This window comes from Mobula hypostoma, chromosome 1 (assembly GCF_963921235.1).
Source record: "Mobula hypostoma chromosome 1, sMobHyp1.1, whole genome shotgun sequence".
NCBI lineage: Eukaryota > Metazoa > Chordata > Chondrichthyes > Myliobatiformes > Myliobatidae > Mobula > Mobula hypostoma.
This window is the reverse complement of record NC_086097.1, coordinates 158,831,321-158,844,542: the sequence shown is the minus strand read 5'-3', so window position 1 is coordinate 158,844,542 and position 13,222 is coordinate 158,831,321. Positions and strand designations below refer to the sequence as shown.

Genomic DNA, 13,222 nt, shown 5'->3' with positions numbered 1-13,222 from the left:
TCCTAATTTTGTCAGCTACCAGAAGCATTGATGTGTGCATTGCAAGTGAAATGGTAGTGCTTCATTAACTAATATTATAAGTTTATGTTCCATTATCATCTAAGGGACTTTTATGAAAGCACAGTGAGATCCTGTCAAAGGTCAAAATGATCAAAAAGATCAAAACGGCCTATTTTAGTAAACATGGTCAAATAACAGGCTAATGGACATATCCCACCTACTCTTTCTGCAGGGGTGCCAAACATTTTAAGCTTCAGCAGATTCCATAGCCCTGCGGCATCTGTGATTTAACATGTTGTCTGCTCTTCCATGTGAGGAGCCTCTGATAAAGCAGATAGGGGATGAAGGGCTCTGCCAATTATTCAACCTAAAACTAAACTTACAGGGCACAGATCTAAAGACCACGACGTGAACATTATACCAGTAAGATAGAAAATCGCGGGCTAATTTTCTGAACCTCTAACTGAAATCCAAGCTTGACTGGTGGGACAGAAAAAAGGTACAGTTTCACTGCAAGATTAAATTGACAGGAACCCCTAGAGAACTTCAGGAACAGGTAATGATAGAAAAGTCAGGCTACCTTTGGTGATGGACAGTTTTCATCACATAAAGTTAGAAGAGTCTTGTCAGGACTGAGTAGAGGAAAGTTTACTCTTAATCTCTGTACCACTTGAAGCACAAATATCATTAATGTTAATTCGATTTTCTGCATGAAAAAATATGATTCCGTAAGGCATTTCCGCTCCCTCTTCTAAGAATTCAATTTTTTACCCTCAAAAGCTGATTTGATCAACAAAACTATATGTCATTATTAGAACTGATCTCATTCCATACAATGTCCGAGTATGATTCAACGAATCTTTAATGACACAAAAAGGGTCATTCAGCTTTTGCACTCTTTGCTGGTGCCGGACAGAACAATTAAATCTATTCCATTCACCTGTTCTTTTCTGCACCCTCCTCCAATTTCTGGTAATCTCTGATTGATTCCATTTTAACTACCATGACAGGTGTAATTTCACCTCCAAGTAAAAATATGTTATCCGATAACACTGAAGGTGAAGCACTTTGGTATCTCAATCTATTAAAAATGTCCTAGATGTTGTTGTTAAATGCTAGCATAGAACCTCATGAATTTCATTATTTTTCTTAAAATGTAGTAATATTAAGGTACTCCAATACAGTCTGGAGTTCAGCCACATTAGAGCAATTTGCACTAAAATGAAGTTTATAGGTTATTTTGTTCTAATTGTGGCCCTTCTTAGAGAATTGTTTATAATTTGTGTTTAATTTAAGTTTTTCTTATGAATGCTGCTCATATGATGCCATGTGTCTCTGATGCTGCTGCAAGTAAGTTTCTCCTTGCACATCTGAATATATGTATTTGCACATTTAACAATAAAATTAATGCTGACATTTTGACTTGAATTTTACATTATAGCTTAATCATAGCAGTCTGGTATCACTTGTGAAGAGAAAAACAGATCAATCACCTTTCATCAGTGAAGCTGCCTGATCTGCTGAGAACTTTTACCATTCCTGATGTATCTCAAATTTCCAAAGTACAAACGTATTTTGCTGTTGGAAATATTTTAAAACTTGCTCAACTTTCCAACTTCCTTATACTGAAAAATATTATTGAAAATACTGGAACTTCTAGATGGTAAATAATTGTCAAACCACTATTGGCTAGAAATCATTACTGCAGTCTGACTTTTTATATCCTTTAATATTAACTACCAGCAACTTAGACCCTGAAAGGTTATAATTTCTGGATATGTGTATCCAACACGGATGAGAATCAATGATGAGCAAAATGTTTAATGTCTTCAAGTACATTATGCTTTATTAATCATGAGTAACACAAAAGAACACGGGCAAATTCTCGTTTAGTTCAGTCAACTAGTGTACACAATGTCTGGCTTGATAGAATGACAGGCAACAATAAAGTCACAAAGCACAAAAATGTGCCCCCTTCCCCCATAGCTTCAATATTTATTCTTCCAGCATGTCATTTTATAGTACAATCAGTGGAATGCATGTTTAAAGAAACATACACCTATTTTATGTCAACTGTTTGCAAAATACATGAAAAAATTACGTATTTTTGAGGAATCAGTAGACTTATGTGATTTACTAATAAGATGTGACTGTGAAATATACAGGTAATTATATAGTCAGGTAACACAGACTACAAATGGATCTTTCTACTGTACTTGTACAGCTTTCTTGCAGACAGAAGGAGATAATTTACGAACACTCTAACAGAAGGGGATAGAATATAAATAACACAACAGAGAATGTAGGAATGGAAAAAAAATACAATACAAATGTCATAGGAATGCTTCCATTTTGAACAATGGTGTAAAATGAATGAACATGAACTGATCTCTAATCATGCACCAATTCCTTCAGCACTGAAATCAATGGAAGGGAAATTCAGGCAGATGTATAATGGATGAATCATTCAATATAACCCTTTTCACACCTTTACTCAAAGTTAAAATTACTTCCAGTAGTTCAAATGATTGCTAGTTCTGAAAAGTCATTGGTTTTACTCACAATTTCTGGTGCAAGAAATATTGACAATAAAAATGGACTTATGAGATAGATGTCACTGTCATAAATTTTTTACAGAGGATTCAGGATTCACATTAAAGTTCTCTTTGCCTGCTTAGAGTGACATCGGAATTACCATTTTTATTGCTATTTTGCACAGTATTTCTAGTTATTTTTTCTGGCCGTAATGGTAAATGCTGAAGCTGGCTGACTCCAGATCTTGGACAATCCAAAGGGATGGCATTCAGAAACATTGAGAGGAGTCCAACCCAGTTTAAATTAAGCCAGGAATGTCTTTTGGATAGAGAAAAAGCCAGGCTTACCTGGTGCTGACTTGCTTTCATTAGCTGCTCATTAGCTGTATCAACATTTGTAGCTGCTCTCTCAATATTGGCTTCAATACTATCTGTAAGGTAAATATCAAAATGTATAAAGTGCATAAAATGCACTCCTGTGATTAAGATTACAAACTGTGTCATTATATTGCTTCACTGCAGGATTATAATCCTAATAAAACCATAGTGCACAAAATGATGAGACATAATAGTAGGACCGTTGCCTTACAGCTTCGGGGACCCACTGTGACTCCGACCACTTGTGCAATCTGAGTGCACGGGCTTCCTGGTTTTAGAAATATAGAAAATGTACAGCACAATACATGCCCTTCGGCCCACAAAGCTGTGCTGAACATGTCCTTACCTTGGAAATTACCTAGGGTTACCCATAGTCCTCTATTTTTCTAAGCTCCATGTACAGTGGCATGCCAAAAGTTTGGGCACCCTGTACTTAGTAACACCCCCTTTGGCAAGTATCACAGCTTGTAAACACTTTTTGTAGCCAGCTAAGAGTCTTTCAATTCTTGTTTGGGGGATTTCCGCCCATTCTTCCTTGCAAAAGGCTTCTAGTTCTGTGAGATTCTTGGGCTGTCTTGCATGCACTGCTCTTTTGAGGTCTATCCACAGATTCTCGATGATGTTTAGGTCAGGGGACTGTATGGGCCATGGCAAAACCTTCAGCTTGCGCCTCTTGAGGTAGTCCATTGTGGATTTTGAGGTGTGTTTAGGTTCATTATCCCCTTGTAGAAGCCATCCTCTTTTCATCTTTGGCTTTTATACAGACGGTATGATGTTTGCTTCCAGAATTTGCGGACATTTAATTGACATTTCCCTTTACCAGTACATTTCTCTTTACCAGTACATGTTTCCCATGCCACTACCTGCAACATAAGCCCAAAGCATGATCGATCCACCCCCATGCTTAACAGTTGGAGAGGGGTTCTTTTCATGAAATTCTGCAAGCTTTTTTCTCCAAACATACCTTTGCTCATTGTGGCCAAAAAGATCTATTCAAAAGGTTCAAAGGAACATCTAAACGAGCGTGATGCAATTTGGAAACAGGTCCTGTGGACTGATGAGTTTTCTTGCTTAAAATATTAAAGAAATGTGTCATTTTTAACTTTTTGCCTTTTGGAAATCAGTTCATTTTTTACTCGCTTAGCTATTCACAGTAACAGAAATTTTGACCAGGGGTGCCCAAACTTTTGCATACCACTGTACTTATCCAGGAGTCTCTTAAAACACCCTATTGTATCTGCCTCCACCACTGTCGCTGGCAGCCCATTTCATGCACTCACCACTCTCTGTGTAAAAAATTTACACCCTGACATCTCCTCTGTACCTACTCCACAGCATCTTAAAACTGTGCTCTCTTGTGTTAGCCATTTCAGCCCTAGAAAAAAGCTTCTGACTATCCACATGATCAGTGCCTCTCATCATCTTATACACCTCTATCAAGTCACCTCTCGTCCTCCGTCGCTCCAAGGAAAAAAGGCCAAGTTCACTCAACGTATTCTCATAAGGCATGTTCCCCAAGTCTTGTAGATCTCCTCTGCATCCTTTCTAAGGTTTCCACATCCTTCCTATAGTGAGGCGACCAGAATTGAGCACAGTACTCCAAGTGGAGTCTGACTAGGGTCCGATATAGCTGCAACATTACTCTCAGCTACTAAACTCCATCCCACGATTGATGAAAGCCAATACACTGTATGCTTTCTTAACCACAGAATTAAACTGTGCAGCAGCTTTGAATGTCTTATGGACTCGGACCCCAGGATCCCCCTGATCCTTCACACTGCCAAGAGTTACCAATAGTGGCAGGGACATCAAGGAGCAGATAGGGAGACAGATTCTTGCAAAGTGTAATAATAACAGTGTTATCGTGGTGGGAGATTTTAATTTCCCAACTATCGATTGGCATCTCCCTAGAGCAGGGGGTTTAGATGGGGTGGAGTTTGTTAGGTGTCTTCAGGAAGGTTGCTTGACACAATATGTAGATAAGCGTACAAGAGGAGAGGCTGTGCTTGATCTAGTATTGGGAAATGAACCTGGTCAGGTGTCAGATCTCTCAGTGGGAGAGCATTTTGGAGATAGTGATCACAATTCTATCTCCTTTACCATAGCATTGGAGAGGGACAGGATCAGACAAGTTTGGAAAGCATTTAATTGGAGTAAGGGGAAATATGAGGCTATCAGGCAAGAACTTGGAAGCATAAATTGGGAACAGATGTTCTCAGGGAAATGTACAGAAGAAATGTGGCAAATGTTCAGGGCATATTTGTGTGGAGTTCTGTATAGGTATGTTCCAAAGAGACAGGGAAAGGGTGGTAGGGTGCAGGAACGCTGGTGTACAAAGGCTGTTGTAAATCTAGTCGAGAAGAAAAGAAGAGCTTATGAAAGGTTCAAAAAACTGGGAAATGATAGAGATCTAGAAGATTATAAGGCTAGCAGGAAGGAGCTTAAGAAATAAATTAGGAGAGCCAGAAGGGGCCATGAGAAGGCCTTGGCAGACAGGATTCAGAAAAACCCCAAAGCATTCTACAAGTATGTGAAGAGCAAGAGGATATGACGTGAGAGAATAGGACCAATCACGTGTGACAGTGGAAAAGTGTGTATGGAACCGGAGGAGATAGCTGAGGAACATAATGAATACTTTGCTTCATGATTCACTACAGATAAAGATCTTGGTGATTGTAGGGATGACTTACAGCGGACTGAAAAGCTTGAGCATATAGCTGTTAAGAAAGCGGATGTGTTGGAGCTTTTGGAAAACATCAAATTGGATAAGTCACCAGGACTGGATGAGATATACCCCAGGCTACTGTGGGAGGCGAGGGAGGAGATTGCTGAGCCTCTGGCGATGATCTTTGCATCATCAATGGGGATGGGAGAGGTTCTGGAGGATTGGAGGGTTGCGGATGTTGTTCCCTTATTCAAGAAAGGGAGTAGGGATAGCCCAGGAAATTATAGACCAGTGAGTCTTACTTCAGTGGTTGGTAAGTTGATGGAGAAGATCCTGAGAGGCAGGACTTATGAACATTTGGAGAGGGATAATATGATTAGGAGTAGTCACTATGGCTTTGTCAAAGGCAGGTCGTGCCTTACGAGCCTGGTTGAATTTTCTGAGAATGTGACTAAACATATTGATGAAGGTAGAGCATATATGGATTTCAGCAAGGCATTTGACAAGGTACACCATGCAAGGCTTATTGAGAAAGTAAGGAAGCGTTGGATCCAAGGGGATATTGCTTTCTGGATCCAGAACTGGCTTGCCCACAGAAGGCAAAGAGTGGTTGTAGACGGGTCATATTCTGCATGGAGGTCGGTGACCAATCGTGTGCCTCAGGGGTCTGTTCTGGGACCCTTACTCTTTGTGATTTTTATAAATGTCCTGGAGGAGGAAGTGGAGGGATGGGTTAGTAAATTTGCTGATGACACAAAGGTTGGTGGTGTTGTGGATGGTGTGGAGGGCTGCCAGAGTTTACAGTGGGACATTGATTGGATGCAAAACTGGGTTGAGAAGCGGCAGATGGAGTTCAACCCAGATAAGTTTTCTACCTCATACCAAAGACATGCAGGTTGATAGGTTACTTGGCCAGTGTACAGTACATTGTCCAGAGTGTGTAGGTTAGACGGAGTCGTGAGGGAGAGGTTGTGGTTGATGGAAATGTCAGATGAGTAAGTTATAGAAAAATAAAACGAGCTCAGTGAGCCAGCACAGAATCAATGGGCTGAAACAGCCTCCTCCTTTGCAGGAATAACTTTAGTTAATAGCATGTTGTTGAAGTTCAGGAACACCTTTGACTCATGTGTTCAATGTTGATTTCAAGTCATCATAAGAAGGTGGCTGATAACCTTTTCCTTAAAGTGATGCAGTCCTTCTGGTGTTGGCATCCTAACAACAATCCTAAACATGCATGAGGCTCACTTTCATCTTCAGCTGCTGGATGATGAGCTGGAGGCCCAAACACTGCGGAATGCTGTGGGAAAGTACAATAGGTGGGTTATTCAGAATTCTTCGCTGGTGGTCAATCTGATTGAATCAACGAAAGCTGCCCTAATTAATTTTAATTGAAACAAACATGTGTGTGGGAGGGATTTGGTGTGAAACAAGCAGAGAAGGTAGTGACGATTGAAACGCATCTGGACAGACACATGAATAGGTAGGAAATAGAGGGAGGCAGATGGGAGTAGGTTGATTGGCGTCATAAATGGGAGAGAGACATGACGAACTGAAGTACTTGTTCCCGTGCTGTACAATGGTGCTCTGCGAAATGAACTTAAAACAACTGTGAAAGCTGGTGGAAGCAGATTTACCTTTAAAAGGAAAATTCAGTGGGGCCTGGGAAATTGAGAGTGATTGGGACTAATTGGATTTCACTGGATGGGTTGAAAGGCTTCCTTGTAGCATATAATTCTATGTGAACCATCACCAATGTGTTGGAAACCTTAATTCTTAAATTAAACTGAACTGAATTAGAAAGAAAAAAGATAAGGCAGAAGAGTTATAACATTAGTGTGACACTCACCAATGTTCTCTCCCTGTTCGTGCACCAGTAATGCTAGGTCCTTAATAATCTGATTCACATCCAGCATGTCTGCCTGTTGGATAAAAATGTAGAAGCAGAATCAAAATTATATCTCAAGTTGAAGATTCAGTGTTCCCAGTGTAAACCACAATCAATATGTTTGTCCCTAGCATCATTTCTGAAAGTAACCGAGTAATATATTTAATTGAAGTACACTCTCTTCAGGCCTTAAAAAATGAGAAGGTCAGAACAAACTATAAATAATTGATGTCTTTTAAATGCCTCACAGAGGCCCTGAAAGTATATAGTCTTCAATTGTAACTTGAGTCATAAGGCATATTTGAGTGTGTGGCAACCCCCATTATTTTACCAGTGTTGGTTATGTTATATCCTGGATGTCATTTTAATAACGTTCACAGGCCGCCCTTCAGAATGTGTGGGAACTCAGCTAGCTTCACCACTCTGAGGTTGCAATCTGTGTCTTAGTTTTCATCAATCCAATTAAGAATGGGAATCCACTTCCTGGCTGAGATTTTCTTTGAAAGAAAATTTACTTATTTTATTTATTTATAGTCCCTTCTGGCCTCTCAAGCTAAACTGCCCAACATCTCCAATTGAACCCTAGCCTAATGACTGGATAATTTATAATGACCAATTAACTTACCAATCGGTATGTCTTTAGACTGTGGGAGGAAACCAGAGCACCCGGAGGAAGCCTACACATTCCACTGGGAGGACGGACAGACTCCTTATGGATGACGTCAGAATTTAACTCCGTACTCTGACACCCTAAGCTGTCATAGTGTAACACTAACTGCTATGCTACTATGGTGTCATTACTCTGGCAGACATTCACCACCCTATATCCTAATTTGCCATAGCCCTTCCTTTGAGGAACTTGGAAGTCATGCTGCAAAATTTCTCTCCATGAGCAACCCTGCTTTCCACTTCGATTGTTTTTAAAAATTCATTTTATTGATAAAGTTAGCTCTACAAATATCTCCATCTCACGCCTGGCATTCATCACACCTTGCTGAGCACATCCTCAGAATCAGAATCAGCTTTATTATCACTGACATATGTTATAAAATGTTTTGTTATGCATTGCACTTACAATAAGAAACATATAAAAATAAATAGTGCAAAAAGACAGCAAATCAGTGAGTAACACTTACAAAAAGCTGGAGGAACTCAGAGGTCGGGAAACATCTATGGAGAAGGATAAATAATAAAAAATTCAGGCCAATACCCTTCATCAGGACTCACTCATTTGGATTCTGATGAAGGGTCTTGGCCTGAAACTTTGGTTGTTTATTCCTCTTCATTGATGCTGCTTGAATTGCTGAGTTCCTCCTGCATTTTTTGTGCGTTACTCTGGTTTTCCGGCATCTGGAGAAACTCTTGTGTTGAGGTAAAAGAGTGAGGTAGTGTTCAGGGATTCATGGACCATTCAGAAACCTGATGTTAAATTGTGTAGTTATTGCTGTTGGTAGTTTAGAAGCTAGCTAAACAGAGACTCTGCCATGGCAATGGTTTGACTAATTGTGGTCATCACCTGTGACTGGAAGCAATGACTTGAAGCCATTGTTTATTCCTTTTTAAAACAAAGAGGAATTCCGTAATTTGTTAATATTGTAGAGTCACAAAAATTTAAGCACAGAAATAGCCCTTCAGCCCAGTGAGCCAACATCCATCACCAACTGCCATTTTACACTCCCCAAATCTTTTATAACTTCCCCATAACTTCCTGAATCTTGATATCAATGCCTCATCCCATAAAGACAACTGTGCCATACACCTTCCTCAGCTTGTACAGACACTTTCAAGAGGTATAGACTTGGGCCCCAAAATCCCTCTGAACATCATAAACACAAGATATTCTGCAGGTGCTGGAAAACCAGAGTAACACACAGAAAACGCTGTTGGAACTCAGCAGATCAGGCAACATTTATGGAGAGGAATAAAGAACCAATTTTTCAAACAGAGACCCTTCACCAGGACTGCATTCTTCCCCCTTCCTTTCCAGTCCTGACGAAGAGTCTCAGCCAGAAACATGGGCTTCTTATTCCCACCAGTTTATCATTTTCAGTCAGTCACCTCATGTACATACACTCCTGCGCCTAATGTCACTTTATAGACATACAGTCTAGGTATATAAGCTGTCTTATGTATTTATGTGTTTTTATTGTTGTGTTCAAAGTACATGTATCATCAAAGTATGTATGCAGTATACAACCCTGAGATTTGTTTTCCCACAGATAGCTATGAAACAAAGAAACACCATAGAACCTGTTCAAAGAAAACATCCAACACCCAATATGCAAAACAACAGAACACATCACGGAAATAGCAAAAACAAGTGAATAACACACAGAACTTTAAACATCAAACTGCAGAGTCCTTGAAACAGTCTAAGAACGTTCAGTCTAATTCAGTTCAGTTCACTTTAATGCTCTGCCATTTGTTGACTACAGGTTGCAGAGCCGGTCAGCCCCAATCAAAATCATGCAAAATATCAATTAAAAAAAGTAGTAATCACAATCAAGAAACACTTATAACATGAACTGCAGAGCCTGCTAAGACAAGTCCAATCCACAAACCACACCAATCAAACCTTTCCCAGGACTCTGCACCTTCCCCTGGCAGCAGAGAGCATGAGGGAGAGGGAGACCAGCCAATCGCAGGCAGACGGCGCTGAGCACCCACTTGACTTCCACTCTCGTCCTCGTTGATTTCAATCTTGCTCAACGCTTTCATTGGTAAGACTGGCAAGAAATGGAGTTGATCGTGGGTTCACACCTTGTCTGATGGTTTCTTGGCTTCCAGAGCGCACACTTCACTCTAAACCTCACTGAACTCCCTCAGAGATGGCAAAACACCAGGTCGCTCAATCGGCCCAAAAATCATATTTGAAAGAAGAAGTAAAAGAAGTAGCTTCATGAATTGTCTGAAGGATGTTACACTTGGTCAGATTGTTCACTGATGCCATCTTGCATCCTATATATTTCATGTTCTTTATCTTACTGTGTTTTTTACTGCTGCATCACAGTTGGAGTAACATTTTATCATTCTCCTTTACATTTGTATACTGGAAATTACATTAAACAATCTAGAATCTCCCCTTAGATTCTAGCACTCACCAACAATCTGGGAAAATTTACAGTGGCCAATTAACCTAGCAGCAGACATATCTTTGAGACTCGGAAGGAAATCAGAGCAGCCAGAAACTCACATAGTAACAGAAAGAAGATACAAACCCCACACAGTCAGCACCATAAGTAAAGATGATGTTGAGTGTCAACTCTCTGTGTGCAGCTCTGAAGTGAATCTACAAATAAGCGGATTCCAAATAAAGGCTGATTTATACTTGTGCGTCAAATGTATGTCGTAGGTATCGTGTATCCTACGCCATACCCTATGCCGTAGGGTGACGTGCACCTCCCCAAAAATGTAACTCACGCGTCACGGCGACGCAGACCGCAGCAACTGTGATTGGTCTGCTTGGTAGCATCGCGTTTCCTCATACGCATTTCCGGTTGCTTTTCTCCACCATGACTGTACACTGATGTGAAATAAATGGTTGGAGACGATGAATCAAATCGTCAAATCTACCTGCTGACATCAGGAAATATTTGAAATGCATTTCCTCGTCTATGTCTCTCACGGAGAAACTCAACACAGTGGCACAGAAACCCCTCCACCAACTAGCGTTTTGGCGGTGATTGCAGAGCAACGCAGACACAAATACGCATGCTCGCTATGGCGTAGGGCTACGCAAAAGTGTAAATCAGGCCTATGGCGTAGCCCGTACGCACAAATATAAATCAGCCTTAACTGGCACACATCAGAACCAGTACATTTTGGCACAATTAGGCGGCTGCCCCAATTTGCCAAAGTTTTATGGAAATAGATAAAGAGTTTAAAAATAACAAACTGAGTAACAAGCTATGTGTTTAAACAAAATGCAGAACAAATTAGAACACTACCAATAATACTACAGTACTGTAAATGTGTGTGTTAGTTTCTAATAGTTACTGACAGAGGAATTCATCTAGTGTACAGAATGAACATAATTAGCACAGACATCTAGTACAGATGGTGAACTGCCTTCATACAACACTCTCAATGATTGCATCCTCCAAATCATTTTCATTGTAACATTCAAGGTGATTGTTGATACCTTCAAATTCTTCATTTTTCCTAACTCGTTGGGGTAGTGAGATCATTTCATTTTCACTCCCAGACATTTCTGGCATCTCCAAGCCTGAATGCTTGAAACCACAGTAAGTAAAACAGTTCAGAATTGGCTTACTGCTTACAATTGTCAATTATCAGTAACAAAAATTGCTGCTCCTTGAACCCAAACACACACACCGATACTATTTAAAAGCTACTTGCCCTCAGCATGGTGTAGTGTCTAACAGCCACTCAAGTGCGTGCGACTGATGTTAATTAGAACCTGTTCAGCAATAGTCCCCTGTTTCAGTTAAGCAGCATACTGTCCCAAATAAACAAAAGGAATCCTGGCAATTTTCTCAATTAGTTTTTGTTCTTTACATGTCGTTCCAAATCAGTGGCTGCCCTGATTAACCAATGGCCCAATTAACCAAAATTCACTTTATTCCTTTTTAGGATACAGCTGAAATCTACAGTTACAGTCATAGGTATTTCAGTAAGCAACATTGTTACAAGATATTTTATAAAATCCATCAATCTTCAAAATCGGCAGACTCAAGACTGTAAGCCACATATGTAGTGTAAGCAGCTTCCCTGTATGCGAACAAGGCCACTGAGTTGTGCTGCAGGTAAAATTGATACAGGGGGCTTTGAAGACACACTTCCTACCATCCTCCAAGCTACTGTACAGTCTCTGGTAACATAAAATTGATAACCTCAGAACAAGATTGCAGTAGCAGAGGGACATCAGTAACTGCTGTGCATCTTGCTTCATAAAGACATGGCTTATTCCTAGCACTCTGGACACAGCGCTCCAGCCCAAGGGCTTCATCTTTCACCATATGACCGGACAGTGGCATCTGGTAAAGGCAAAGACATGATTATCTCCACGATTAATTCATTGTGGTGCACAGTTAAGGTGGTTCTGTCTCAGTCCTGCTGCTCCGTCCTGGAACATCTGGTGGTCAACTGTTGTCTATTCTATCCACCAAGGGAGCTTTCCACTGCCATTCTAGTTGCAGTGAATGTTCCATACCTGGCCAACATTAACTTGGCACTGGAGGAACTGAGCACTGTGATTATCAGTCAGGAAAACGCACACCCTGACGCTTCCCGAACATTTCAGGGAACGTCAACAAGGCCATCTTGAAGGTATCTCTGACCAGCTACCACCAACGTGTCACCTTTGGAGCTATAAGAGTCAACACACATAATCACTGTTACACCGACATCAAGAACTCTTACCACTCAATCCCACACCCAAACGTTGACAAGTCCGATCACTTGGATATACTTCTACTCCCAGCAGACAAACATAGATTGTGAACTGTAGCGCCAGTGGTGAGTACCACAAAGGTGCAATCAAGAGAGACAGAGGAGCACTTACAGAACTGCTTTGAATCAGTTAACTGGACTATATTCAGGGATTCATTTTTGGATCTGAATGAATATGCTATACTTGTCACTGATCTTATCAAGGCTTGTGGATGAATCAAGAGATTCATAATTTGCTGAGGGGCATTCAAGAATGGTGATCCAGAACTCTACAAGATGTGCAGTATTGACCTATACAAGGCTTTCTTAAGAGAGAAGAAGCAATTCTGAGTGAAGTTAGAGATGGAA

The 13,222-nt window shown here is 40.5% G+C and overlaps 1 protein-coding gene across 7 annotated transcripts in view; it reads right to left on the bottom strand.

The window, feature by feature from the left end:
• tsnare1 (T-SNARE Domain Containing 1) overlaps positions 1–13,222 on the bottom strand; it is a 1,025,035-nt gene that overhangs the window by 313,155 nt on the left and 698,658 nt on the right. For all 7 annotated transcript variants that reach the window (XM_063040571.1, XM_063040581.1, XM_063040628.1 and 4 more), the window contains 2 exons: positions 7,424–7,496; positions 2,883–2,965 (listed from right to left, as the gene is read on the bottom strand). In XM_063040571.1, the coding sequence (XP_062896641.1) occupies positions 2,883–2,965; positions 7,424–7,496 (156 nt within the window). The remainder of the gene's footprint in view (positions 1–2,882; positions 2,966–7,423; positions 7,497–13,222) is intronic.